Source organism: Macaca thibetana, chromosome 7 (genome assembly GCF_024542745.1).
Source record: "Macaca thibetana thibetana isolate TM-01 chromosome 7, ASM2454274v1, whole genome shotgun sequence".
Classification (NCBI taxonomy): Eukaryota; Metazoa; Chordata; class Mammalia; order Primates; family Cercopithecidae; genus Macaca; species Macaca thibetana.
In genome coordinates this window covers 139674881-139702188 of record NC_065584.1, presented here as the reverse complement: position 1 = coordinate 139702188, position 27308 = coordinate 139674881, and the positions used below count along the sequence as shown (strand labels likewise).

Sequence of the window (27308 nt, the reverse complement as noted above, 5' to 3'; positions counted from 1 at the left end):
ATTTAAGATTTTTCAAAAGTAGAGTTTTGTACATAATTATTAACAATAATTTTTCTTACCTGTTCATAGACTTTGAACCTTCCAAAGGATAGTAGAAAAGAGCAATTATAGTGAGAACAGTTTCCATGGTGTTTGTAAGGGTTCTGGTACAGCAATACCATGTGAACCAGGAGCACAACTGGCAAAAAAACTAAGAAAAAGTATAGAGCAAACATGTATGAAGTTGGAAATGGAAAACCTTAGTACATATTATCTTCTAAATAGCAAGCAAGTCTAAATATTGTGAAAAGGACATGAAAAGGTAGATGATATTAAAAGTAAGTAGGCATGCCCAAACATTGTTTTTAGAAACTTGTATCAAACACAGGTTTAAAATAATAGCAGATCTGTATTTGTTCATGTTAAGAAGTTTATACTTTCAGGTGCATTTTTATGGCACTCCATTTGATTTAAAATCAATCCCACTTTCCATTAATGAAACACATAAAAAACAGATTCTTTTCTGGTAGAGTTTAAGAAGATTGAAATTCATAACTAGATTCTTCCAATCAATATTTCTCAAACTGTCTTATAGTACTGACACAAGTATTGTGACTTTTTAAATTGACCTTGTTTGGAATGTTTTCCCTGTTTTGGAATGAAAAATTAAGACAAAACAGGAAACAGGGAAAAAAAATCAGGAGACATTATTAAATTTTAATTTGGAAATTGACTAAATTAATGAATCAGTTTTTGGAAGAACATGCACACAGAGCACCATTAAGTCTACAAAACAAATGTGTTAAAAGAAACTTATTGAGGCAATTGTTAAGCATGTGGCACTAGCTTCCCATCTGGCCAAACACAGCCTTTAAAAAAATGTTCCTAATTTTCATGAAAGTAAAAGTTTTTCCTAAACTAGAAGAACCTAGTGCTTTATCTTTTTCTTTCTTTTTTTTTTTCCCACGACGGAATCTTGCTCTGTCACCCAGGCTAGAGTGCAGTGGCATGATATCAGCTCACTGCAACCTCTGCCTCCCGGGTTCAAGCAATTCTGCCTCAGCCTCCCGAGCAGCTGGGATTACAGGTGTCCACCACCACCCCTGGGTAATTTTTGTATTTTTAGTAGAGACGGGGTTTCACTATGTTGGCCAGGCTGGTCTCGAACTCCTGACCTTGTGATCTGCCCACCTCGGCCTCCCAAAGTGCTGGGATTATAGGCGTCAGCCACCACGCCCGGCCCTAGTGCTGTATCTTTGGGGGAAGGACTTCAAAGCCATCATGACTTTTGCCTACCATTTTATGTTGAGTCTTCAGCAATGCACATAAAATATAAGCACAAAATAATGAGGCTAACCATATCGCTGAATCAATTAGCTAGGAGTTAGTTGCTAAACCAATCTTTCTTTTTAATGCAAAAGAATAGAATACCTGCAGAAATGTTCCCTTTCTAATTTATTAGTAAATTATATTTCAGAGATATGTTGCTAAATTGGTTACTTGGAATTTAGAATGTATTTTCCAATAGAAACAATATAAAAAAGGTAGTAAGACTTTCAAACAGGTTCATATAAGCTTATTAACTTTACAAAGAGCCAAGTGAATTAACAACAGTACTACAGAATCCAATCCCTCATCAGGATATTGTTTAAATGGGAAAAATCCATTCAAGATCTGAGTGGGAGATGTCAGGAATCTATCTCTCCACCTTGAAATAAGTTAAATGACAAAAGATAGTCTTCTATACCATACTGTCTTCCTTACATGAGTCCAGTAATTGCACCAACCTAATATTGTTGTGGCACAAACCACAATTACTTTTGCACCAACCTAATACTTCCAACATCTCATTCGGAAGTGAAAGAGTTTCAGTGCAAAAAGATTTCTTGGGCTGCACCTCAGACAGAGGCTGGCTAGAGGAACAGAACAAGGGTTGTAAATAGTTAAGATGCTTTGTGAAGTAGTTGGTAATTTAGAACTATCCTTACTCAATTCTATGGAAAGAGAGGCAAGGATAGTTTTGAGGAGTGAAGGGGCTTCCAAAGGCTGTCTCCCAGGGTTTAGACTCTAAAAGGGTTTGAGGGCATCCCTGTCCAGGGCTTAATCAGAAGAAAAGCTATGGCAGGTGCCCCACTTGCATGTTACTGTTCTTAATTATGGACGTACCTCTATAAAGCTGTATGAATTACCTTCTAAAATTGTTCTGGGAATCAGTGTTTCCATGTGCTTTATACCTATAGGAATGAAATAACTGGCATACAGCTTCTAAAGTATTTAGGACTTACCACCCATCTTGCCACTTCCTGATTTTCTAGTTGCTTCATTAATGAGTAAAGTCTCACGTCTGCTACAGCAGACAGAAGTGCTTGGGCAAGTCTAGGAATCCAAATCTTCATCAGTTAAAAAGAAGAACAGGATGTTAAAAACATCTGTTGGTTCACACTGAATTATGATAAAAGTCAACAAGCTGATCCAACTATCTATGGGAAGCCATTATTAGTACAAAAATAGACAATATATTTTTCTATTCTTTTGCAAAACTACATCCCTTTTTCTATAAAAATTATATTCTCATTAAAATAATCAATGTAGTTTTAAGTTTTACCAGTCTCATTCTCTGTATGTGTGTGTATATATGACATATATACACATATATAGACACACATATATTATATATAAATATAAAATATATTATAAATATAACTATATATTATATATAAATATAAAGTATAAAATATTTCCGTCTCATTCTCTGTGTGTGTGTATATATGACATATATACACACACATATATTATATATAAATATAAAATATATTATAAATATAACTATATTGTATATAAATATAAAATATAAAATATTTACCAGTCTCATTCTCTGTATGTGTGTATATATGACATATATACACATATATAGACAAACATATTATATATAAATATAAAATATATTATAAATATAACTATATATTATATATAAATATAAAATATAAAATATTTACCAGTCTCTCTGTATGTGTATATATGACATATATAGACAAACATATTATATATAAATATAAAATATATTATAAATATAACTATATATATTATATATAAATATAAAATATAAAATATTTACCAGTCTCATTCTCTGTGTGTGTATATATGACATATATACACATATATATACACATATATATTATACATGTATTTTAAAATTATTTTTTATTACATTGATTGATTGATTGACAGGGTCTCACTCTGTCACCCAGGCTGCAGCCTTGAATCCTGGGGTGAAGCGATTTTCCTGCCTCAGTCTACTGAGCATCTAGGACTTCAGACATGCACTGCCACACTCAGCTAATCTTGCCTCAAGTGATACTCCCACCTTGGCCTCCCAAAGTGTTGGGATTACAAGCGTGAGCCACTGTGCCTGGCCCTAATTTTAATGTAAATATTAATAGTTAGCCAATCATTTCACTGTGTTGTTTCTATTTTAAAAATATATTTATATTCATTAGCAACAACAGGTTTTTAAAAATTCAAGTATTTGCAGCACTGTGTACTATGTATCATGCTAAGTACTTTATATGTACCAACTCATTTAGTCCTAACAATCTTCTGAGTAAAGGACTGTTTTATAGATGAGGAAACTGAGGCACAGAGAGGTTAAGTAATTTTCACAAGGCTGCACAGCTAGTTAGTATGAAATCCAGCATTATAAACCCAGGTTGGCCTGACTTTAATTACTAAGTTACACGGCTTCTCTATCCTGCAATATAGATAATAACAAATTACATTTTTTTCTGTCGCCCAGGGTGGAATGCAGTGGTGTGATCTCCATTCACTGCAAGCTCCACCTCCCACCTCCTCCTGCCTCTGCCTCCAGCGTAGCTGGGACTATAGGCACACGCCCAGCTAATTTTTTGTATTTTAATAGAGACAAGGTTTCACCACGTTGCACAGGCTGGTCTCCTGACCTCGTGATCTGCCCGCCTCAGCCTCCCAAAGTGCTAGGATTACAGGCATGAGCCATTGCACCCAACCAACAAATTACCTTTTAAAAAAGCACAAATATTCTGCAATTATATGAACATGGTATTCAGATGACATTAAAGAGTAAATTTAAGTGTAAAATTGAAATAAAGAATAAATGTATTACAACTATAGTTAGAAATGCTAATGCTATGCACTAGCATCTCTCGGAGTTCCAAAAAAAAAAGGTGTCATAGTTAACACTAACAAAATAACACGATGGTAGAGCACAATTTAATCTTGGTTTGTTCAAAAGATGTGTTTCTAAAAATTTGTATGTGAATTTGTATTTGTGTGTATGTGTGTGTTTGTGTGTTTGTGTGTGTGTGTGTGAGAGACAGAGTCTCACTCTGTCACCCAGGCTGGAGTGCAATGGTGCAATCTTGGCTTATGGCAACCTCTACCTCCCGAGTTCAAGTGATTCTCTTGCCTCAGCCTCCCAAGTAGCTGGGATTACACGTGCCCGCCACCACGCCTGGATAATTTTTGTATTTTTAGTAGAGATGGGGTTTCACCATGTTGGCCAGCTAGTCTCGAACTCCTGACGTCAGGTGATCCACCCACCTCACCCTCCCAAAGTGCTGGAATTACAGGTGTGATCCACTGCGCCGGCTGTTAATTCATATTTTTGTTGAATCAAACTTCATTAACTCCACATTATAGGAGCTGCTTTACTTTGAGTTGTCAGTGGCTTTTAGCACTTTAGCTTTATGTTCTTTTTGTCCACAGTGTGTAAATAAATGCTAAAATTGGAAAGTTAAAGGTACACGGTACTTAGTTCCACATAAACTGTGCCCTGTAAAATACAGGAAAAGGCACTCATGTACATACCTTCTGTTTACTCTGCATAGGGAGCTATAAGCTTCATCCTTACTTCCCAGGCCCCCTGAAAGCAGTTCATATGAAAAGTCAATTTGGCTACAAACTTAATATGAGCCAACAGTGTGAGGTAGCTATTAAACAGCTAAAAGAATTCCTGCGCTCTGAGAAATGTAAGTTAATGAACCCACCATATTCTGAACTAGTTACTCTGCCTTCAGTATTGTGTCAGTTTGGAGATCCACATTTTAAGATGAATATTAATAAATTACAAAGTATCTACAGGATACTATCTATGATTATGAGGTTAAGAGCTAGAGACTTTTACCCTGAATAAAGAGAAGTTTTTCTAGGGTGGTTAAGTAGAAGTAGAAATCTTGAATTTAAAACAAAGTAGACTTTAGCATAAAAATAAGCAGAGTTCTGAACTCCCAGTCATTAGCAGTCTCTCCAGATTTTGATACCATAATTTTCCATGATACAGTAAGGACCTGCTAAAGAGTAAAATAAAGCAGTGGAGTGAGGTAAAGAGAAGAAACATGCCAGGCGTAACTTGAACACTAGGCCTATGTTGGCAGCTCCTCATTCCATACTTCTGTTCTTGAAGCTCCTGACTCCTCCCCTAAGCTACAGGAGCCAAATACCCTTGTGTTGTCTTCTGACTATTCAAAGACCTTACTGTTGGCCAAGCTTGATGGCTCATGCCTGTAATTCCAACACTTTGGAAGGCAGAGGCAGGCGGATCATTTGAGTCCAGCCTGGCCACAGTGAAACCCCACCTCTACTAAAAATACAAAAATTAACCAGGTGTGGTGGCAGGCACCTGTAATCCCAGCTACTCGGGAGGCTGAGGCAGGAGAATCACTTGAAGCCAGGAGGTGGCGGTTACAGTGAGCCAAGATCGTGCCACTGCACTCCAGCCTGGGCGACAGTGTGAGACTCCATCTCAAAAAAACCAAAAACCAACGAACCTTACTGTGGTTCCCCATTCAGGTTTCCCCTCCTCTTCCTCTTTCCTTTCACATGTTCTAAGCCATCACAGGCCAAAAGACATATAACATGAGCCACATGTGTAATTTTAAATTCTATAGCTGGCAAATTAAAAAGCAAAAACAGAAATGACCCCAAAACCCAAAACAGGTAAAATTAATTTCATCTTGTCTAACCCAGTGTATCTAAGGCATTATCATTTGAACATTTAATCAATTAAAAAATTATAAAAATATTATTATTTTTTGTACTAGGCCTTTGACATTCAGTACATATTTTACATTTCTAGCACTTCTCAAATCGGACTAGCCACATTTGAAGTCTTCAACAGCCACATAAAACTACTGGCTACCGTGGTAGACAGTGCAGCTCTAAGCCATGTCTCCTTTAAAAATTTTTTTTTGTAGAAACAGAGTTTTGCTATGTTGCCCAGGCTGGTCTCAAACTCCTGGCCTCAAGCAATCCTCCCACCTCAGCCTCCCAAAGTGCTGAGATTACAAGTGTGAGCCACCATGCCCAGCTGTGCATAAGCCTTATGCAGTCTGTAGAGGAGCTATCTGGGAAAAGCACTGGGCTGTGAGTAATAGACCTAGGATTTAGCTCTACTTCTGCTTTTAACATGCTGTGACCTTGGTCTATTTACTTTACTTCTCTGACCTCTTCCAGCTTCAAAATTATGTATATAATTTGCTTAAAATAATAATGACTGATCATATCCTAACGAATCTCTTTGCATGGTCAAGTTCTAGATATGACAATGAGTTCCTTTTAGGGGGGCTGGAGCGGGACAGGGGAGGCTTCCTTTACACCACAAAATGACCTGGTGGGTCAGCTACAGATGGAGTGCAGTGGATAGGTCTTGGAGGAGCAGGGAATTTTCCTATCTTGAAGACTTCATTCGTAATCTGACCTACTTCCTGGGATAGAAAATGTCATTGATGAGATTATGTATATTTTCTTGTGATTCCAGACTTTATGGATACCTTGCATAATCTATAAACTAGTAGATAACTGTAAGAGGAGAAAAGTCAGGCCGCAGCTCCTAAATTCTACCTGTGTTAATGGAAGAAACTCTGCTACCACTCTGAATTCTTCTTCCCTATCATCTTCCCATTTGAAGCATCAGTTTCAGTGGTTTAATTTCCCTAATTTCTCAATAATGGGGAAGCAAGTATTGCAACTGGGAGAGTACAACCCTACCTTAAAACAAATACCCCAGAACCTGTGTCTTTCTAAGCTACACAAAACACCTCAGGATTTGGACTGCCTTTGGAATGCTGAGCCATTAACCCCCACTGACAGAAATCGGGGAGACCCCAAACTCGGAGTCTCATCTGATGATAGCTTAAAAGATCATGGGAGTGAGGCTACAGAAACTTTCGCACCATTAGTCCTGCCCTTGTACCATCTCCTGGCAACTGACCCCAGCAATTGATAACTTAGGAATTACAATCCTACTTACTGTTGATCCTAGTTACTATATAGCACAATGATTATGCATATCACTAAATTTTTGTCAAATTAAATTTTTTAAAGTTTTAATTTCAACACTAAATCCTGAGTGGGTTTGTATGTATACAGACTTCATAAAATCATATAACGTGGTCTTCTACTTACAAGGTAAAAAACACAAAATACAATGCTGCTCTCCAGTGATACTTTTTTGGGGGGGGGTAGGGTGGGGATGGAGTTTCGCTCTTGTTGCCCAGGCTGGAGTGCAATGGTGCAATCTCGGCTCACCGCAACCTCTGCCTCCCAGGTTCAAGCGATTCTCCTGCCTCAGCCTCAGGAGTAGCTGGGATTACAGGCATGTGTGCCACCACGCCCAGTTCATTTTGTATTTTTAGTAGAGAAGGGGTTTCTGTGTGTTGGTCAGGCTGGTCTCCAACTCCCAACCTCAGGTGATCTGCCCACGTTGGCCTCCTAAAGTGCTGGGATTACAGGCGTGAGCCACCACACGGGCAGATCCCACCATTGCACTCCAGCCTGGGCAACAAGAACGAAACTCCATCCCCCCTCAAAAAAAGAAAGAAGTATACTTCTAATGTCCAAATAATACATAACATAGTCATTTCGAAAATCTGCACATCATAACAGGATTCCTGGCATCAGGACATTTTCATGCTCAGTCTTGTATTGCAGCACAAATTAAAGAGTTACACATCACAGTATGTCTGTAGTATCATCGGCTTCCCAGATATGGCTGGACTTTAGCAACAGTAGCCTTTTAAAAACAAATTCCATGGCCCCAATATCATTTAGTTAATATATATTAAGCTTTGAAAAAGGTAGAATAAATCTACTTTTAATAAGTATTTTGGTTACTTTTATTTGAACTTACCAGTAACTGAACACTATCTTTCCCTAAAAGATGAAGAATCTTGTAAATGCTTGCAAAGATTAAGGGATAAGCGTAACTCCTCAATCTCTCTGTCCATTCCCAAGTCAAATAACCATAATTAGTAACATTAAGGAGTAAATGTCAAATAATATTGAAACCTGTTTCCTTTTTTTTTTTTTTTTTAAGATGGGGTCTCACTGTCTTGCCCAGGCTGATCTCAAACTTGGGCTCAAGTGGTCCTCCTGCCTCTACGTGCACCCCACTTCACTTGGCAAATCTATTTTCATTTCCATTTGTAAACCAATATTTTATTTTGTGGCAGTCTTAAAACAGCATTTTATACTGGATATTTGCATTAAAAATTCAATTGGCCAACTAAACTCTTAACTTCTTCAAGGCAGTAATGTGTTTTTTACTTTCTTGGTATCCTCCAAGTGCTAAGAACTATGGGAATGTATGCTAACGGCTGTGTCAAGTATATTAACATAAAGGAAAGATACAGGAGAAATATTAGTATAAAATAATGGCGTACTTTGATGAGTTAAAATTACTTGGGGAAAATACAGAAAACTGAAAATATGTATAGTAGTCCCCCCTTATCTGTGGTTTCACTTTCCATGGTTTCAGTTGCCCATAGTCAACCACTGTCAGAAAATATGAAGATATTTTGAGAGAGAGACCATGTTCACATAACTTTTATTATAGTATTGTGTTAAACTTATTATATTTTAATACTGTTAATCTCTTACTGTACCTAATTTATATAAACTTTATAAATGTGTGTATTTTTTTTACATACATAAAAACAATATATACAGAGTTTGGTACTGTCTATAGTTTCAGGCATCCACTAGGGATCTTGGAAACTATCTCCTGAAGACAAGAGAGCAGGGGGGACTACTCTAAAAGAAACTGAACACAATTTCCAAGATGAATACACAAGAAACCACAAAGGATATTTGAAAACCATGTGATGTGCAACTTCAAGAGACTGCCAGTATTCATCTGGAACAAAGCTTGTTTGTACCAAAAAGCAGTTTAATATTCGTAAAGCTATGGTGAACAAGACCAGATGAATATTCTCTCCAAGAAGATCTGAAAAACAGAACAAAACAGGTAATAGTGGCACAAAAGTTAGGCAGTTACACTTGCAGAACGTAAAATCTGCTGCTCTGGTTGGCCCCTTGTAAGGCACAGTAGCGACCTCTGGCCCCTCCACACCATTCTCAAAGCCAACCTAGGGAAGGTTATACAAGGACCACAGCCTCATCACTGGGTGACTGTCCCTCTTTTAGCTTACCCAACTTTTCTTGCAACTTACTGTATAAAGATAATAATATTAAAATAATATAAATATTCAAAATATTAAATATTAAAACATTAAAAATTAAATAATATAACATTAAATATTAAAATATTAATTAAAATATTAAAGAGTGGGTTAACTAAGGCCTTAGGCTAATTAATTAGGCCATACTACGTGTGTATCTAATGAAAAAAACAGCTAATAAATTACTAATTTGGGAAGCAACCCTTTGTATATGTGCAATATAAAATGGTCCTCTGTACATTTTAAAATACATTGATGCTTATTATTATATATGCCAGGCACTGTGTTAATTTCTTTACATGCATCTCACTTAATCCTCCACACAGTGCTATGGGGATAGGTATTATTAGCCCCATTTTACAGACGAGCAAATTGAGGTCCAGAAATTAAACTGCCTTGTCCAAATAAAGCTGTAAATGACTTATCAGGATTCAAACCCGGATCTGTCTGCTGTCTCCAAAGTCCTGCTCTTGACCACAAATGGACAGTCTGTCGGCCAAATACAGAGTATTCTTTTAAAATCTGAATTTAGTTGCCAACATTTAGAAATCAGAATTTATATTAAAATCTGTGTTTCCAGCATTTCAAAACTCGTTAAGATCTGGCAACACAGAGCTCAACGGGCAACTGGCTGGTAGTGAAATATACGGGGGCTCCTTTCAGATGGGGCAGGAGCTCTCCAGACAGCATCCCCTCACTCACCGCCGCGGCGCCTGACGTTCTTTTCCTGGGTGCTGAAGTACAAGGTAGACTTTCTCTTTCGCAGCTTTATCTTCTCGTGGGAGCGGTTCTGGAGACCACGCAAAGTGAGGCTGGCATCTTCGCGTCCCCGCTCCATTCCGCACTTGCTTAGAAGGCCTCCTCATCCCCGGCCGCCACCTTCCTGAAGCGGAAGAAAGCTGCAGGAGCGTGCTGCTCGTCCATCCACTAAGTTTGGCTTTTGCGAGCAGCCGTCGCTCGCAAGCCCGGAAGTAACCGGGAACGGGCAACTTTGTCTCTACCACGCCAAGAGGTGGCTCGTGGGCGGTTTTCTTTCGCTGTTTCCGAACCGAGGTATATTACTATTCGCCTTTGGCTTGGCGGTCTCTGTGCTCGGGGGTCCGAAAACTGCCAGAAGGAGCCCGGTCTCATCTCTGGAGGGGAGCAGGCGGTGGCGAGTGTAGCGACGTGGAGCAGGCGCAGAACAGTCGGAGGTTCCTGAGTGGTTATTAAAAATGGTAATGATAGGCCGGGCGCGGTGGCTCACGCCTGTAATCCCAGCACTTTGGGAGGCCGAGGCGGGCGGATCACGGGGTCAGGAGATCGAGACCATCCTGGCTGGGAAAAAAAAAAGTAATGATAATCGTAAACGTCAGTGTTGGTGTAACATTTTAAGTTCGTTGCTCTCAGAAAAAATGCCCGTTGAACGAGGTGGACAGGGTCGGGATGATTTAGCTTCTTGTATAAATGTGGAAACATGCTCAGTGGTTCCTGTGTTTTTGTTTTTGTTGTTGTTGTTACTTTCTTTTTGTTTTTTGTCCTCTAGTTAAAAGTAAAACCAGGCCGGGTGCGGTGGCTCTCGCCTGTATTCCCAGCACTTTGGGAGGCCAAGGTGGGCGGATCACGAGGTCAGGAGATGGAGACCATCCTGGCTAACACAGTGAAACCCCGTCTCTACTAAAAATACAAAAAATTGGCCGGGCGTGGTGGCGGGCGTCGGTAGTCCCAGCTACTTGGGAGGCTGAGGCAGGAGAATGGCGTGAACCCAGGAGGCGGAGCTTGCAGTGAGCTGAGATCGTGCCACTGCACTGCAGCCTGGGCAAGAGAGCAAGACTCCTAAAACACACACACACACACACACACACACACACACACACACACACACACAGACGAGAACAAAGGGCAGTCACTGTCAATTTTTTTGGCCCTTTCTTTTATTGCCATTTTAAAAATGATGCATTTAGGCCGGGCGCAGTGGCTCATGCCTATAATCCCAACACTTTGGGAGGCCAAGGGGAGTGGATCAGGAGGTCAGGAGATTGAGACCATCCTGGCTAACACGGTGAAACCCCCTCTCTACTAAAAATTAGCAGGGTGTGGTGGTAGGCGCCTGTAGTCCCAGGTACTCGGGAGGCTGAGGCAGAAGAATGGCGTGAACTGGGGAGGCAGAGCTTGCAGTGAGTCGAGATCGCGCCACTGTACTACAGCCTGGGCGACAGAGCGAGACTCCGTCTCAAAAAAAAAAAAAAAAAATATATATATATATATATATATATATGCGTTTAAAACCATTGAGAACATTATGTAATAGAAGAGGTTTTGGCTTTGTCTTATACCCTTCACTAATTCATTTCCTGTACTCCTTATGTATTTATATTCTTGTTTCAATTAGTAACATAAAAATATTGTTCACTCCAGTGCAAAGTAGTGACGTAAAATCTTTTAAAAGGACATTGTGCTAAGTGATGGCTTTGCTTTCCATTTTTGTACACAGATTTGAAGAGATTTCCTGGATGTGGAGTGTGGCTTCCGAAACCACCTTTTCCTTGTGCTGTATTTGTTGCAACAATGTTTAGGAGATTGACACTTTCACACCTGCTTTTTACCACTATCCTTGGAATTGCTGGAGGAGTATATATTTTTCAACCAGTATTTGAACAGTATGCCAAAGATCAGAAGGAATTAAAGGTGCAGTTGGTACAAGAATCAGAAGAGAAGAAAAGTTAATACTACATTGAGTTAGGCCAGGCGCGGTGGCTCACTCCTGTAATCCCAGCACTTTGGGAGGCCGAGGCGGGTGGATCACGAGGTCGGGAGTTCGAGACCTGCCTGACCAACATGGTGAAACCCTGTCTCTACTAAAAATATGAAAATCAGCCGGGCTTGGTGGTGTGCACATGTAATCCCAGCTGCTCGGGCGGCTGAGGCAGGAGAATTACTTGAACCTGGGAGACGGAGGTGGCACTGAGTTGAGATCACGCTGCTGCACTCCAGCCTGGGCGACCGAGCGAGACTCCATCTCAACAAAAAGAAAACAAATACTTCATGACGTTGAACCGTAATAATTGCTTAAAGTTCCATTGTAATTATTTTAACTTTAATCTAGCAAAAACATAGATGTATTTAAAAATAAATCATGGATAATGATTTTTTAACCTAACACTTAACGTTTACTGTATTTTTGTCATTTTATGTCTTTTTACCAGGACAGAAAAGTAATTTCCTTTTAAACAAAAGTGAATGTTTTAGAAATATTTTCTACTTGAGGTTTGTTTTTCTAGGAATTTAGCATATGTAATATCATGGGGTGCCAGCCTCAGTGTGTATAAAATAATTGGGGAGAGTGTTTACAATAGTATTTGTAGATATGTGAACCAAGTTAAACTACCTCAGACAGAAAGCCCTGCAGTTACCCTGCAATTAGATTGGTTTGATATATTTCGGCGGTCATTGAATCCCAGCCATTTTTCATCTCAGGCAGTGTGGAGGAGTAGTTGAGAATTGGGATGGCTCAGATCAAATTGGGGTTTTAGAGAAGGTAGATGCTGTTTGAGAGGATGGCAGGTGTGATACAGATGTTTGTTTAATCCACTAAGCAAATTTGCATTAATAATGGTGTTAAGGGAATAGTTTGTTATGAAGCTGTTGTTCATATAGTTAAAAAGTTTTTTGAAGTTGCTAAGAATTGGTATTACTTTTTACCCTAATCTTAAGTTTGTATTTTCTTTTTTTTTTTTTTTAATTTAAGTTCTGGGATACATGTGCTGAACGTACAGGTTTGTTACATAGATATACATGTGCCATGGTGGTTTGCTGCACCTGTCAACCCGTCATCTAGGTTTTAAGCCCCACATGCATTAGGTATTTGTTCTAATGCTCTCCCTCCTCTTGTCCCCCACCCCCAGACAGGCCCCAGTGTGTGATGTTCCCCTCCCTGTGTCCATGTGTTCTTGTTGTTCAACTTCTACTTATGAGTGAGAACATGTGATGTTTGGTTTTCTGTTCGTATGTTAGTTTGATGAGAATGATGGCTTTCAGCTTCATCCATGTCCCTACAAAGCACATAAACTAATTTTTTTTTTTTTTTTTTTTTTTTTGGAGATGGAGTCTGACTCTGTTGCCCAGGCTGGAGTGCAATGGTGCGATCTTGGCTCACTGCAACCTCCACCTCCCAGGCTCAAGCAATTCTACTGCCTCAGCCTCCTGAGTAGCTGAAGCTATGGGAGTGCACCACCACGCCCAGCTAATTTTTGTATTTTTAGTAGAAACAGGGTTTCGCCATTTTGGCCAGGATGGTTTCGATCTCTTGACCTCGTGATCTGCCCGCCTCGGCCTTCTAAAGTGCTGGAATTACAGGCATGAGCCACTGCACCCAGCCGAACTCATTTTTTATGACTGCATAGTATTCCGTGGTATATATGTCTCATATTTTCTTTATCCAGTCTATCACTGATGTACATTTGGGTTGGTTCCAAGTCTTTGCTATTTTGAACAGTGCTGCAATAAACATACGTGTGCATGTATCTTTTTTTTTTTTTTAGACGGAGTCTTGCTCTGTTGCCCAGGCTGGAGTACAGTGGCACAGTCTCCGCTCACTGCAAGGCCCGCCTCCCAGGTGCACACCATTATCCTGCCTCAGCCTCCTGAGTAGCTGGGACTACAGGTGCCTGCCACCGTGCCTGGCTAATTTTTTTTTTTTTTTTTTTTTTTGTAGTTTTAGTAGAGATGGGGTTTCACCGTGTTAGCCAGGATGGTCTCGATCTCCTGACCTCGTGATCCACCCCCCCTCAGCCTCCCAAAGTGCTGGGATTACAGGTGTGAGTCACTGTGTCCGGCCGTGCATGTGTCTTTATAGTAGAATGATTTATAATCCTTTGGGTATATACCTAGTAATGGGATTGCTGGGTCAAATAGCATTTCTGGTTCTAGATCCTTGAGGAATCGCCACACTGTCTTCCATAATGGTTGAACTAATTTACACTCCCACCAACAGTATAAAAGCGTTCCTGTTTCTCCACAGCGTTGCCAGGATCTGTTGTTTCCTGACTTTTTAATGAGCACCATTCTATGAGATAGTATCTCATTGTAGTTTTGATTTGCATTTCTCTAATGACAGGTGATGATGAGCATTTTTTCATATGTTTATTGGCTGCATAAATGTCTTCTTTTGAGAAGAGTCTGTTCATATCCTTCACCCACTTTTTGATGGGGTTGTTTGTTTTTTTCTTGTAAATTTGTTTAAGTTCCTTATAGATTCCGGAGATTAGCCCTTTGTCAGATGGACAGATTGCAAAAATTTTCTCCCATTTTGCACGTTGCCTGTTCACTCTGATGATAGTTTCTTTTGCTGTGCAGAAGCTCTTTAATTAGATCCCATTTGTTGATTTTGGCTTTTGTTAGAATTGCTTTTTGGTGACCTAGTCATGAAGTCTTTGCCCGTGCCTATGTCCTGAATGGTATTGCCTAGGTTTTCTTCTAGAGATTTTATGGTTTTGTAGCAGGACGAGCTGCAGACAAAACCCCTCACACACCGAGATAGTGAAGGGAGTGGCTTTTATCAGCTGGAAACGTTGGCAGACTAGCATCTTAAAATCTGAGCTTGTCAGGTGCCCAACTTCTATCCCTTTTAAGGGCTCACAACTGTAAGGGGGTCCGCATGAGAGGGTCGTGATCGATTGAACAAGCCAGGGGGTATGTGACAGGGGCTGCAAGAACTGGTGGGCAGGGTGAAACAGAACAATATCCTTCCATCCAATGTCTGGAATATATAGATAACATCAGTTGCTAGGTCAGGGGTGGAATTTTAACTACCAGGCTTAGGTCAGGCAGGCCCAGGCCTGGTTTCAGGTCTGGTTCCTAGGCCCCGGGCTACCTGCCTTTTGTTTCGCCTTTTTTTTCACTTTTCTGAGTATAAAATAATATGAGAGGGTCTGTCTCTCTTCTCCCAGTTTTAGGTTTTCAATTGAAGTCATTAGTCCATCTTGAGTTAATTTTTATATAAGGTGTAAGGAAGGGGTCCAGTTTCTGTTTTCTCAATATGGCTAGCCAGCACCATTTATTAAATAGGGTATCCTTTCCCCGTTGCTTGTTTTTGTCAGGTTCGTCAAAGATCAGATGGTTGTAGATGTGTGGTATTATTTCTGAGGACTCTGTTCTGTTCCATTGGTCTATATATCTGTTTTGGTACCAGTACCATGGCGTTTTGGTTACCGTAGCATTTTTGTATAGTTTGAAGTCAGGTAGCTTGATGCCTGCAGCTTTGTTCTTTTTCCTTAGGATTGTCTTGGCTATATGGGTTCTTTTTTGGTTCCATACGAAATTTAAAGTAGTTTTTCTAATTCTGTGAAGAAAGTCAATGGTAGCTTGATGGTAATAGCAATGAATCTATAAATTACTTTGGGCAGTATGGCCATTTTCATGATATTGATTCTTCCTATCCATGAGCATGGAATGTTTTTCCATTTGTTTGTGTCCTCTCTTGTTTCCTTGAGCAGTGGTTTGCAGTTCTCCTTGAAGAGGTCCTTCACCTCCTTTGTAAGTTGTATTCCTAGGTATTTTATTTTCTTTGTAGCAATTGTGAATGGGAGTTCCCTCATGATTTGGCTCTCTGTTTGTCTATTATTGGTGTAGCAATTGTGAATGGGAGTTCCCTCATGATTTGGCTCTGTGTTTGTCTATTATTGGTGTTTTGCACATTGATTTTGTATCCTGAGACTTTGCTGAAGTTGCTTATCAGCTTAAGGAGTTTTTGGGCTGAGATGATGGGGTTTTCTAAATACACAATCATGTCATCTCCAAACAGGACAATTTGACTTCCTCTCTTCCTATTTGAATACCCTTTATTTCTTTCTCCTGTCTGATTGCCCTGGCGAGTACTTCCTGTTACTATGTTGAATATGAGTGGTGAGAGAGGGCAACCTTGTGCTAGTTTTCAAAGAGAATGCTTCTATTAAGCTTGTATTTTCAATGAGATCTATAAATGTAATCATGTATGTACGAAGTTCTTTATCTAAATGAACGTGTTTTTATTATTATTGATGTTCTTTTTCTTAAGATGTGTAAGAATTTACTTTTAATCTTAAGATTTAAGAATTTCTAAAATTCATTATAAGTTAATCTCAGCTATGTTAAGTGGAGACCAGCATAGGTTTTTTTTTTTTTTTTTTTTTTTTTTGAGATGGAGGCTTGCTGTGATGCCCAGGCTGGAGTGCAATGGCGTGATCTTGGCTCACTGCAACCTCCCCCACCCAGGTTTAAGCGATTCTCCTGCCTCAGCCTCCCGAGCAGCTGGGATTATAGGCACCCGCCACCACACCCAGCTAATTTTTGTATTTTTAGTAGAGATTGGGTTTCACCCTGTTGTCCAGGCTGGTCTTGAACTCCTGACCCGAAATGATCCACCCGCCTTGGCCTCCCAAAGTGCTGGGATTACAAGCATGAGCCGCTGTGCCTGGCCTAGCATAGGTAATTTTTATTTTTTTATTTTTTATTTATTTATTTTTTTTTTTTTTTTTTTTTTTTTTGAGACGGAGTCTCGCTGTGTCACCCAGGCTGGAGTGCAGTGGCCCGATCTCGGCTCACTGCAAGCTCCGCCTCCCGGGTTTACGCCATTCTCCTGCCTCAGCCTCCGAGTAGCTGGGACTACAGGCGCCCGCCACCACGCCCGGCTAGTTTTTTGTATTTTTAGTAGAGACGGGGGTTTCACCATGTTAGCCAGGATGGTCTCGATCTCCTGACTTCGTGATCCACCCGCCTCGGCCTCCCAAAGTACTGGGATTACAGGCTTGAGCCACCGCGCCCGGCCTGGTAATTTTTAAAAAAAGAAAGCGGGCCGGGCGCGGTGGCTCACGCCTGTAATCCCAGCACTTTGGGAGGCCGAGGCGGGCGGATCACAAGGTCAGGAGATCAAGACCACGGTGAAACCCCGTTTCTACTAAAAATACAAAAAATTAGCCGGGCGCGGTGGCGGGCGCCTGTAGTCCCATCTACTCAGGAGGCTGAGGCAGGAGAATGGCGTGAACCCGGGAGGCGGAGCTTGCAGTGAGCCGAGATTGCGCCACTGCACTCCAGCCTGGGCGACAGAGCAAGACTCTGTCTCAAAAAAAAAAAAAAAAAAAAAAAAAAAAAGCGAAGAAATTACAAAAGTAGTATATGTTCCTTAAAGCATTCTAATAATACAAAATTAACAAAGTGAAAAGTGAAAATTATTGATGTATAAATTGATTTATTCACTACCTTAACAATTTAGGGTGAACTTTTGAGGTTTTCTTTTTGTTTTTTGTTTTTAAAGAGATACACCAGGCTTGAGTGTAGTATCATCATTGCTCACTATAACCTTGAACTCCGGGGCTCAAGTGATTCCTCCCGTCTCATCTTCTACAGTAGCTAGGACTACAGTTGTGCACAACTACGTCTGGCCCACTTAAAACAAATCTTTGTAGAAATGGGGTCTCACTCTGTTGCCTAGTCCGGTCTCAATCTCCTGGACTCAAGCAATCTTCTTGCCTTGGCCTCCCAAAGCACTAGGATTCTAGGTGCCAGTCACTGTGCTTGGCAAGATTTTTTCCTATGCACTTAAAAGTAGTTATAAAAATTTTAATTTAAATACCAAGTGTCTGCTGGGTAACAGGTTTGGCTTTGCTTGGCTCTAGACTGGAATTCTGTTCTTTGTGTCTTCTCATTATGGGACCGAGGCTCAAGGAGCAGCCTCTGTCAGGGCTATGACAGGGTGTAGGAGAGAAAGAGATTGAGAGTAGTTGTAAGTTTCTGCTCAATTGTGGCAAATTATCACATCTTCTCATATTTTGGCTAACAGCATGTCGCACGCTCAAGCCTAAAATCAACAAGGCAAGGGACGTGGACTCTTCCCATAGGATGCAAAGTCAGGTCACGTGACAGGAATATATAATGTTATTACATTCAAGGAATAATCCTAACACATCAAGTTAAACTAAACTGCTTTTGATCCTCCTTTTGAAAAGGATGCCAATTTAGTTGTTATATACCAAGTGCCAGAGGCTGAGTTTTTTTTTCGTCCGGTGAAGATACTGCGTTCATTGAAATCAAAACCACACTGACCGTTTCATGTTCACTGGGATGACTGCAGTCAAAAAGATGAAAAATGACAAGTGCTGGTGAGGATGTGGAACAATTGGAACCTTCATACACTACTGGTGGGAAAGTAAAAAGGTGTAGTCACTTTGGGAAAGTTTGGCAGTTCTTCAGATGGTTAAATGTAGAGTTACTATATGGCCTAGCAATTCCCCTTACAGGCATATGCCCAAGATAATTGAAAATATATGTTCAGGGCTACCCACTTTGGGTCCCCTCCCTTTGTATGGGAGCTCTGTTTTCACTCTGTTACATCTTGGAACTGAATTCTTCTGGTCCATGTTTGTTACGGCTGGAGCTGAGCTTTGGCTCGCCGTCCACCCCTGTTGTTTACTGCCGTCGCAGACCTGCCGCTGACTTCCATCCCTTCGGATCCGGCAGGGTGTCCGCTGTGCTCCTGATCCAGTGAGGCGCCGATTGCCACTCCCGATCAGGCTAAAGGCTTGCCATTATTCCTACACGGCTAAGTGCCTGGGTTCGTCCTAATTGAGCTGAACACTAGTCACTGGGTTCCACGGTTCTCTTCCGGATTCCATGGCTTCTAATAGAGCTATAACACTCACTGCATGGCCCAAGATTCCATTCCTTGGAATCCTTGAAGCCAAGAACCCCAGGTCAGAGAACATGAGGCTTGCCACCATCTTAGAAGCGGCCGGCCACCATCTTGGGAGCTCTGGGAGTAAGGACCCCGGGTAACATTCGGCGACCACGAAGGGACCTCCAAAGTGATGGGAAACGTTCCCCCAAAAGGAAAAATGCCCCTAAGATGTATTCTGGAGAGTTGGGACCAGTTTGACTCTCAGACACTTAAGAAAGAAACGACTTACATTCTTCTGCAGTACCGCCTGGCCACAATATCCTCTTCAAGGGGGAGAAACCTGGCCTCCTGAGGGAAGTATACATTATGACACCATCTTACAGCTAGACCTCTTTTGTAGAAAAGAAGGCAAATGGAGTGAAGTGCCATATGTACAAACTTTATTTTCATTAAGAGACAACTGGCAATTATGTAAAACGTGTGATTTATGCCCTACAGGAAGCCCTCAGAATCTATCTCCCTGCCCCAGCGTCCCCCGACTCCTTCCCCAACTAATAAGGACCCCCCTTCAACCCAAACTGTCCAAAAGGAGATAGACAAAGGGGTAAACAATGAACCAGAGAGTGCCAGTATTCCCCGATTATGCCCCCTCCAAGCAGTGGGAGGAGGAGAAATCGGCCCATCCAGAGTGCATGTACCTTTTTCTCTCTCAGACTTAAAGCAAATTAAAATAGACCCAGGTAAATTCTCAGATAACCCTGATGGCTATATTGATGTTTTACAAGGGTTAGGACAATCCTTTCATCTGACATGGAGAGATATAATGTTACTGCTAAATCAGACACTAACCCCAAATGAGAGAAGTGCCGCCATAACTGCTGTCCGAGAGTTTGGCGATCTCTGGTATCTCAGGTCAATGACAGGATGACAACAAAGGAAAGAGAACGATTCCCCACGGGCCAGCAGGCAGTTCCCAGTGTAGACCCTCACTGGGACACAGCATCAGAACATGGAGATTGGTGCTGCAGACATTTGCTAGCTTGCGTGCTAGGACTCAGGAAAACTAGGAAGAAGCCTATGAATTATTCAGTGACGTCCACTATAACACAGGGGAAGGAAGAAAATCCTACCGCCTTTCTGGGGAGACTAAGGGAGGCATTGAGGAAGCATACCTCTCTGTCACCTGATTCTATTGGAGGCCAACTAATCTTAGAGGATAAGTTCATCACTCAGTCAGCTGCAGACATGAGAAAAAAACTTCAAAAGTCGCCTTAGGCCCAGAGCAAAACTTAGAAAACCTATTGAAATTGGCAACCTCAGTTTTTTATAATGGAGATCAGGAGGAGCAGGTGGAGTGGGACAAATGGGATTTAAAAAGAGGGCCACCGCTTTAGTCATGGCCCTCAGGCAAGCGGACTTTGGAGGCTCTGGAAAAGGGAAAAGCTGGGCAAATCGAATGCCTAATAGGGCTTGCTTCCAGTGTGGTCTGCAAGGACACTTAAAAAAAGATTGTCCAAGTAGAAATAAGCCGCCCCCTCGTCCATACCCCTTATGTCAAGGGAATCACTGGAAGGCCTGCTGCCCCAGGGGATGAAGGTCCTCTGAGTCAGAAGCCACTAACCAGATGATCCAGCAGCAGGACTGAGGGTGCCCGGAGCAAGTGCCAGCCCATGCCATCACCCTCACAGAGCCCCAGGTATGCTTGACCATTGAGGGCCAGGAGGTTAACTGTCTCCTGGACACTGGCGCAGCCTTCTCAGTCTTACTCTCCTGTCCCGGACAACTATCCTCCAGATCTGTCACTATCCGAGGGGTCCTAGGACAGCCAGTCACTAGACACTTCTCCCAGGCACTAAGTTGTGACTGGGGAACTTTACTCTTTTCACCTGCTTTTCTAATTATGCCTGAAAGTCCCACTCCCTTGTTAGGGAGAGACATTCTAGCAAAAGCAGTGGCCATTACACACTTTAACATAGGAGAAGGAACACCCGTTTGTTGTCCTGTGCTTGAAGTCTGGGCAACAGAAAGACAATATGGACGAGCAAAGAATGCCCGTCCTGTCCAAGTTAAACTAAAGGATTCCACCTCCTTTTCCTACCAAAGGAAGTAACCCCTTAGACCCAAGGCCCAACAAGGACTCCAAAACATTGTTAAGGACCTAAAAGCCCAAGTCCTAGTAAAACCATGCAATAACCCCTGCAGTACTCCAATTTTAGGAGTACAGAAACCCAACAGACAGTGGAGGTTAGTGCAAGATCTCAGGATTATCAATGAGGCCATCGTCCCTCTATACCCAGCTATACCTAACCCTTATACTCTGCTTTCCCAAATACCAGACGAAGCAGAGTGGTTTCCAGTCCTGGACCTTAAGGATGCCTTTTTCTGCATCCCTTTACATCTGACTCTCAATTCTTGTTTGCCTTTGAAGATCCTTCAAACCCAACGTCTCAACTCACCTGGACTGTTTTACGCCAAGGGTTCAGGGTTAGCCCCCATCTATTTGGCCAGACATTAGCCCAAGACTTGAGCCAGTTCTCATACCTGGACACTCTTGTCCTTTGGTACATGGATGATTTACTTTTAGCCACCCGTTCAGAAACCTTGTGCCATCAAGCCGCCCAAGGGCTCTTAAATTTCCTCGCCACCTGTGGCTACAAGGTTTCCAAACCAAAGGCTTAGCTCTGCTCACAGCATGTTAAATACTTAGGGCTAAAATTATCCAAAGGCACTAGGGCCCTCAGTGAGGAACGTATCCAGCCTGTGCTGGCTTATCTTCATCCCAAAACCCTAAAGCAACTAAGAGGGTTCCTTGGCATAACAGGCTTCTGCTGAATATGGATTCCCAGGTATGGCAAAATAGCCATTATATACACTAAGGAAACTCAGAAAGCCAATACCCATTTAGTAAGATGGACACCTGAAGCAGAAGCGGCTTTCCAGGTCCTAAAGAAGGCCCTAACCCAAGCCCCAGTGTTAAGCTTGCCAATGGGGCAACACTTTTCTTTATATGTCACAGAAAAAACAGGAATAGCTCTAGGAGTCCTTACACAGGTCCGAGGGATGAGCTTGCAACCCGTGGCATACCTGAATAAGGAAACTGATGTAGTGGCAAAGGGTTGACCTCATTGTTTACACGTAGTGGCGGCAGTGGCAGTCTTAGTATCTGAAGCAGTTAAAATGATACAGGGAAGAGATCTTACTGTGTGGACATCTCATGATGTGACCGGCATACTCACTGCTAAAGGAGACTTGTGGCTGTCAGACAGCCGTTTACGTAAATATCAGGCTCTATTACTTGAAGGGCCAGTGCTGCGACACAACCCAGCCACATTTCTTCCAGACAATGAAGAAAAGATAGAACATAATTGTTAACAAGTAATTGCTCAAACCTACGCCACTTGAGGGGGACCTTTTAGAGGTGCCCTTGACCAATCCCGTCCTCAATTTGTATATTGATGTAAGTTCCTTTGTAGAAAAAGGACTTTGAAAAGTGGGGTGTGCAGTGGTCAGTGATAATGGAATACTTGAAAGTAATCCCCTCACTCCAAGAACTAGTGCTCAGCTGGCAGAACTAATAGCCCTCGCTGGGGCACTAGAATTAGGAGAAAGAAAAAGGGTAAATAGATATACAGACTATGTAAGCATACTTATGTATGCTTACCTAGTCCCCCATGCCCATGAGGCAATATGGAGAGAAAGGGAATTCCTAACTTCCGAGGGAACACCTATCAAACATCAGGAAGCCATTAGGAGATTATTATTGGCTGTCCAGAAACCTAAAGAGGTGGCAGCCTTACACTGCTGGGATCATCAAAAAAGAAAGGAAAGGGAAATAGAAGGGAACTGCCAAGCAGATATTGAAGCCAAAAGAGCCGCAAGGCAGGACCCTCCATTAGAAATGCTTATAGAAGGACCATTAGAAATACTTATAGAAGGACCCCTAGTACGGGGTAATCCTCTCTGGGAAACCAAGCCCCAGTACTCAGTAGAAGAAATAGAATGGGGAAGCTCGCGAGGACATAGTTTCCTCCCCTCAGGATGGCTAGCCACCAAAGAAGGAAAAATACTTTTGCCTGCAGCTAAGCAATGGAAATTACTTAAAACTCTTCACCAAACCTTTCACTTAGGCATCGATAGCACCCATCAGATGGCCAAATCATTATTTACTGGACCAGGCCTTTTCAAAACTATTAAGCAGATAGTCAGGGCCGGTGAAGTGTGCCAAAGAAATAATCCCCTGCCTTATCGCCAAGCTCCTTCAGGAGAACAACGAATAGGTCATTACCCAGGAGAAGACTGGCAGCTAGATTTTACCCACATGCCCAAATCTCAGGGATCTCAGTGTCTACTAGTCTGGGTAGATACTTTCACTGTTTGGGCAGAGGCCTTCCCCTGTAGGACAGAAAAGGCCCAAGAGGTAATAAAGGCACTAGTTCATGAAATAATTCCCAGATTTGGACTTCCCCGAGGCTTACGGAGTGGCAATGGTTCCACTTTCAAAGCTATAGAACCCAGGGAGTATCCCAGGCATTAGGTATACAATATCACTTACACCGCGCCTGGAGGTCACAATCCTCAGGGAAGGTTGAGAAGATAAACGAAACACTCAAATGACATCTGAAAAAGCTAACCCAGGAAATCCACCTTGCATGGCCTGCTCTGTTGCTTATAGCCTTACTAGGAATCCGAAACTCTCCCCAAAAAGCAGGACTTAGCCCATACGAAATGCTGTATGGCCGGCCCTTCCTAACCAATGACTTTGTGCTTGACCGAGAGACGGCCAACTTAGTTGCAGACATCACCTCCTTAGCCAAATATCAAGTTCTTAAAACATTACAAGGAGCCTGTCCCCAAGAAGAGGGAAAAGAATTATTCCACCCTGGTGACATGGTATTAGTCAAGTCCCCTCCCTCTAATTCCCGATCCCTAGATACATCCTGGGAAGGACCGTACCCAGTCATTTTATCTACCCCAACTGCGGTTAAACTGGTTGGAGTGGAGTCTTGGATACATCAGACTTGAGTCAAACCCTGGATACTGCCAAAGGAACCTGAAAATCCAGGAGACAACACTAGCTATTCCTGTGAACCTCTAGAGGATCTGCGCCTGCTCTTCAAGCAACAAGCATGAGGAAAGTAACTAAAATCGCAAATCCCCATGGCCCTCCCTTATATTTTTCTCTTTACTGTTCTCTTACCCCCTTTCACTCTCACTGCACCCCCTCCATGCTGCTGTACGACCAGTAGCTCCCCTCACCAAGAGTTTCTATGGAGAATGTGGTTTCCCAGAAATATTGATGCCCCATCATATAGGAGTTTATCTAAGGGAAACCCCACTTTCACCACCCACAGCCATATGCCCTGCAACTGCTGTAACTCTGCCACTCTTTGCATGCATGCAAATACTCATTATTGGACAGGGAAAATGATTAATCCTAGTTGTCCTGGAGGACTTGGAGCCACTGTCTGTTGGACTTACTTCACCCATACCGGTATGTCTGATGGGGGTGAAGTTCAAGATCAGGCAAGAAAGAACACACGTAAAGGAAGTAATCTCCCAACTGACCTGGGTACATAGCACGCCTAGCCCCTACAAAGGACTAGATCTCTCAAAACTACATGAAACCCTCCGTACCCATACTCGCCTGATAAGCCTATTTAATACCACCCTCACTGGGCTTCATGAGGTCTCAGCCCAAAACCCTACTAACTGTTGGATGTGCCTCCCCCTGCACTTCAGGCCATACATTTCAATCCCTGTACCTGAACAATGGAACAACTTCAGCACAGAAATAAACTCCACTTCCGTTTTAGTAGGACCTCTTGTTTCCAATCTGGAAATAACCCATACCTCAAACCTCACCTGTGTAAAATTTAGCAATACTATAGACACAACCAACTCCCAATGCATCACGTGGGTAACTCCTCCCACACGAATAGTCTGCCTACCCTCAGGAATATTTTTTGTCTGTGGTACCTCAGCCTATCATTGTTTGAATGGCTCTTCAGAATTTATGTGCTTCCTCTCATTCTTAGTGCCCCCATGACTATCTACACTGAACAAGATTTATACAATTATGTCGTACCTGAGCCCTGCAACAAAAGAGTACCCATTCTTCCTTTTGTTATCAGAGCAGGAGTGCTAGGCAGACTAGGTACTGGCATTGGCGGTATCACAACCTCTGCTCAGTTCTACTACAAACTATCTCAAGAACTAAATGGTGACATGGAACGGGTCGCCAACTCCCTGGTCACCTTGCAAGATCAACTTGACTTCCTTGCAGCAGTAGTCCTTCAAAATCGAAGAGCTTTAGACTTTACTAACTGCCGAAAGAGCGGGAACCTGTTTGTTTTTAGGGGAAGAATGCTGTTATTACGTTAATCAATCCAGAATTGTCACCAAGAAAGTTAAAGAGATTCAAGACTGAATACAACGTAGAGCAGAGGAGCTTTAAAACACCAGACCCTGGGGCCTCCTCAGCCAATGGATACCCTGGATTCTCCCCTTCTTAGGACCTCTAGCGGCTATAATATTGTTTCTCCTCTTTGGACCCTGTATCTTTAACCTTCTTGTTCAGTTCTTCTCTTCCAGAATCGAAGCTGTAAAGCTACAAATGGTTCTTCAAATGGATACCCAGATGCAGTCCATGACTAAGGTCTACTGCGGACCCCTGGACCGGCCTGCTAGCCCATGCTCCGATGTTAATGACGTCAGAGTCACCCCTACTGAGGAAATCTCAACTGCACAACCCCTACTATGCTCCAATTCGGCAGGAAGCAGTTAGAGCGGTCGTCAGCCAACCTCCCCAGCAGCACTTGGGTTTTCCTGTTGAGAGGGGAACTGAGAGACAGGACTAGCTGGATTTCCTAGGCCGACTAAGAATCCCTAAGCCTAGCTGGGAAGGTGACCACATCTACCTTTAAGCATGGGGCTTGCAACTTAGCTCACACCAGACCAATCAGGTAGTAAAAAGAGCTCACTAAAATGCTAATTAGGCAAAAACAGGAGGAAAACAAATAGCCAATCATCTATCACCTGAGAGCACAGTGGGAGGGACAATGATCAGGATATAAACCCAGGCATTCGAGCTGGCAACGGCTATCCTCTTTGGGTCCCTTCCCTTTGTATGGGAGCTCTGTTTTCACTCTATTAAATCTTGCAACTGCAAAAACAAACAAACAAAAAAACAGGCAAAACAGAAAATATATGTTCACACTAAAGCTAGTAAATGAGTGTTCATTGCATTATTCATAATAGCCAAAAAATGGAAACAACCCAAGCGTCCATTAACTGATGAATGGATAAATAAGTGGTATATCCGTATAAAGGAATATTATTCAGCCAAAATGAGAAAAAATATGTGTTATAACATAGAAAAAATTAGAATACATTATGAAATAAGCCATGCACAAGATGGCACCTATTGGTATGTTTTCATTTGTATGACATGTCTAGAACAGGTAAATGTCTAGAGACAGAAAGTAAATTAGTGGCTGATAGGGGTTGATTGAAGGGGGGATGGAGAATCATTACTAGTGGAGATGATTTTTTTTTTTTTTTTTTTTTGAGACAGAGTCTGGCTCTGTCACCCAGGCTGGAGTGCAGTGGTGTGATCTCAATTCACTGCAAACTTTGCCTCCCAGGTTCAAGCGATTCTCCTGCCTTAGCCTCCCGAATAACTGGGATCACAGGCACAAACTACCACACTCAGCTAATTTTTGTATTTTTGGTAGAGACAGGGGTTCACCATATTGGCTAGGCCACTGTGCCCGGCCGTGGAGATTATTTTTAGGGTGATGAACTGGGCATGGTGGCTCATGTCTGTAATCCCAGCACTTTGGGAGGCCGAGGTGGGCAGATCACATGAGGTCAGGAGTTTGAGACCAGCCTGGCCAACACGGTGAAACCCTGTCTCTACTAAAAATACAAAAATTAGCCAGGTGTGTTGGCACACGCCTGTAGTCCCAGCTACTAAAGAGTTTGAGGAAGGAGAATTGCTTGAACCCAGGGGGCTGGAGGATGCAGTGAGCCGAGATCGTGCCGCTGCACTCCAGCCTGGGAAACAGTGAGACTCCATCTCAAAAGAAAAAGATTTTTAGGGTGATGAAAACGTTCTGAAAGTAGATAGTGGTGATCAATGTATAACTTTGTGAATATATTAAAAACCACCGAATCGTACACTTTTAAAGGGTGAACTTTATTGTGTGTGC

The 27308-nt window shown here is 42.1% G+C and overlaps 2 protein-coding genes and 2 pseudogenes across 6 annotated transcripts in view; 3 read left to right on the top strand and 1 right to left on the bottom strand.

Annotated features, from left to right (window-relative positions):
* Window positions 1–27308, bottom strand: part of PIGB (phosphatidylinositol glycan anchor biosynthesis class B) — a 210878-nt gene that overhangs the window by 27214 nt on the left and 156356 nt on the right. Inside the window, exons 2-6 of one of the 3 annotated variants that reach the window (XM_050799796.1) lie at window positions 10173–10385; window positions 8141–9235; window positions 4822–4876; window positions 2265–2369; window positions 60–190 (exon numbers count right to left, since the gene is read on the bottom strand). In XM_050799796.1, coding sequence (XP_050655753.1) covers window positions 60–190; window positions 2265–2369; window positions 4822–4839 — 254 coding nt within the window. In that variant the 5' untranslated portion in view covers window positions 4840–4876; window positions 8141–9235; window positions 10173–10385. Of the gene's footprint in view, window positions 1–59; window positions 191–2264; window positions 2588–4821; window positions 5183–8140; window positions 9236–10172; window positions 10386–27308 lie in introns of those variants that run through there. The other 2 variants (XM_050799797.1, XM_050799798.1) reach the window with 2 other exon arrangements.
* PIGBOS1 (PIGB opposite strand 1) lies at window positions 10402–12609 on the top strand. 2 transcript variants are annotated; one of them, XM_050799811.1, is made up of 2 exons: window positions 10402–10523; window positions 11944–12609. In XM_050799811.1, exon 2 carries the CDS (start codon window positions 12018–12020, stop codon window positions 12174–12176), a length of 159 nt encoding a protein of 52 aa, XP_050655768.1. In that variant the 5' UTR covers window positions 10402–10523; window positions 11944–12017; the 3' UTR covers window positions 12177–12609. The 2 variants fall into 2 exon arrangements, with proteins under 2 accessions (XP_050655768.1, XP_050655767.1); XM_050799810.1 differs by having other exon boundaries at window positions 10468–10663.
* LOC126959973 (uncharacterized) lies at window positions 17674–21880 on the top strand (annotated as a pseudogene).
* On the top strand, window positions 24256–25894 carry LOC126959968 (syncytin-1-like; annotated as a pseudogene). The gene has a single exon (XR_007727686.1). The product of XR_007727686.1 is annotated as a syncytin-1-like (transcript).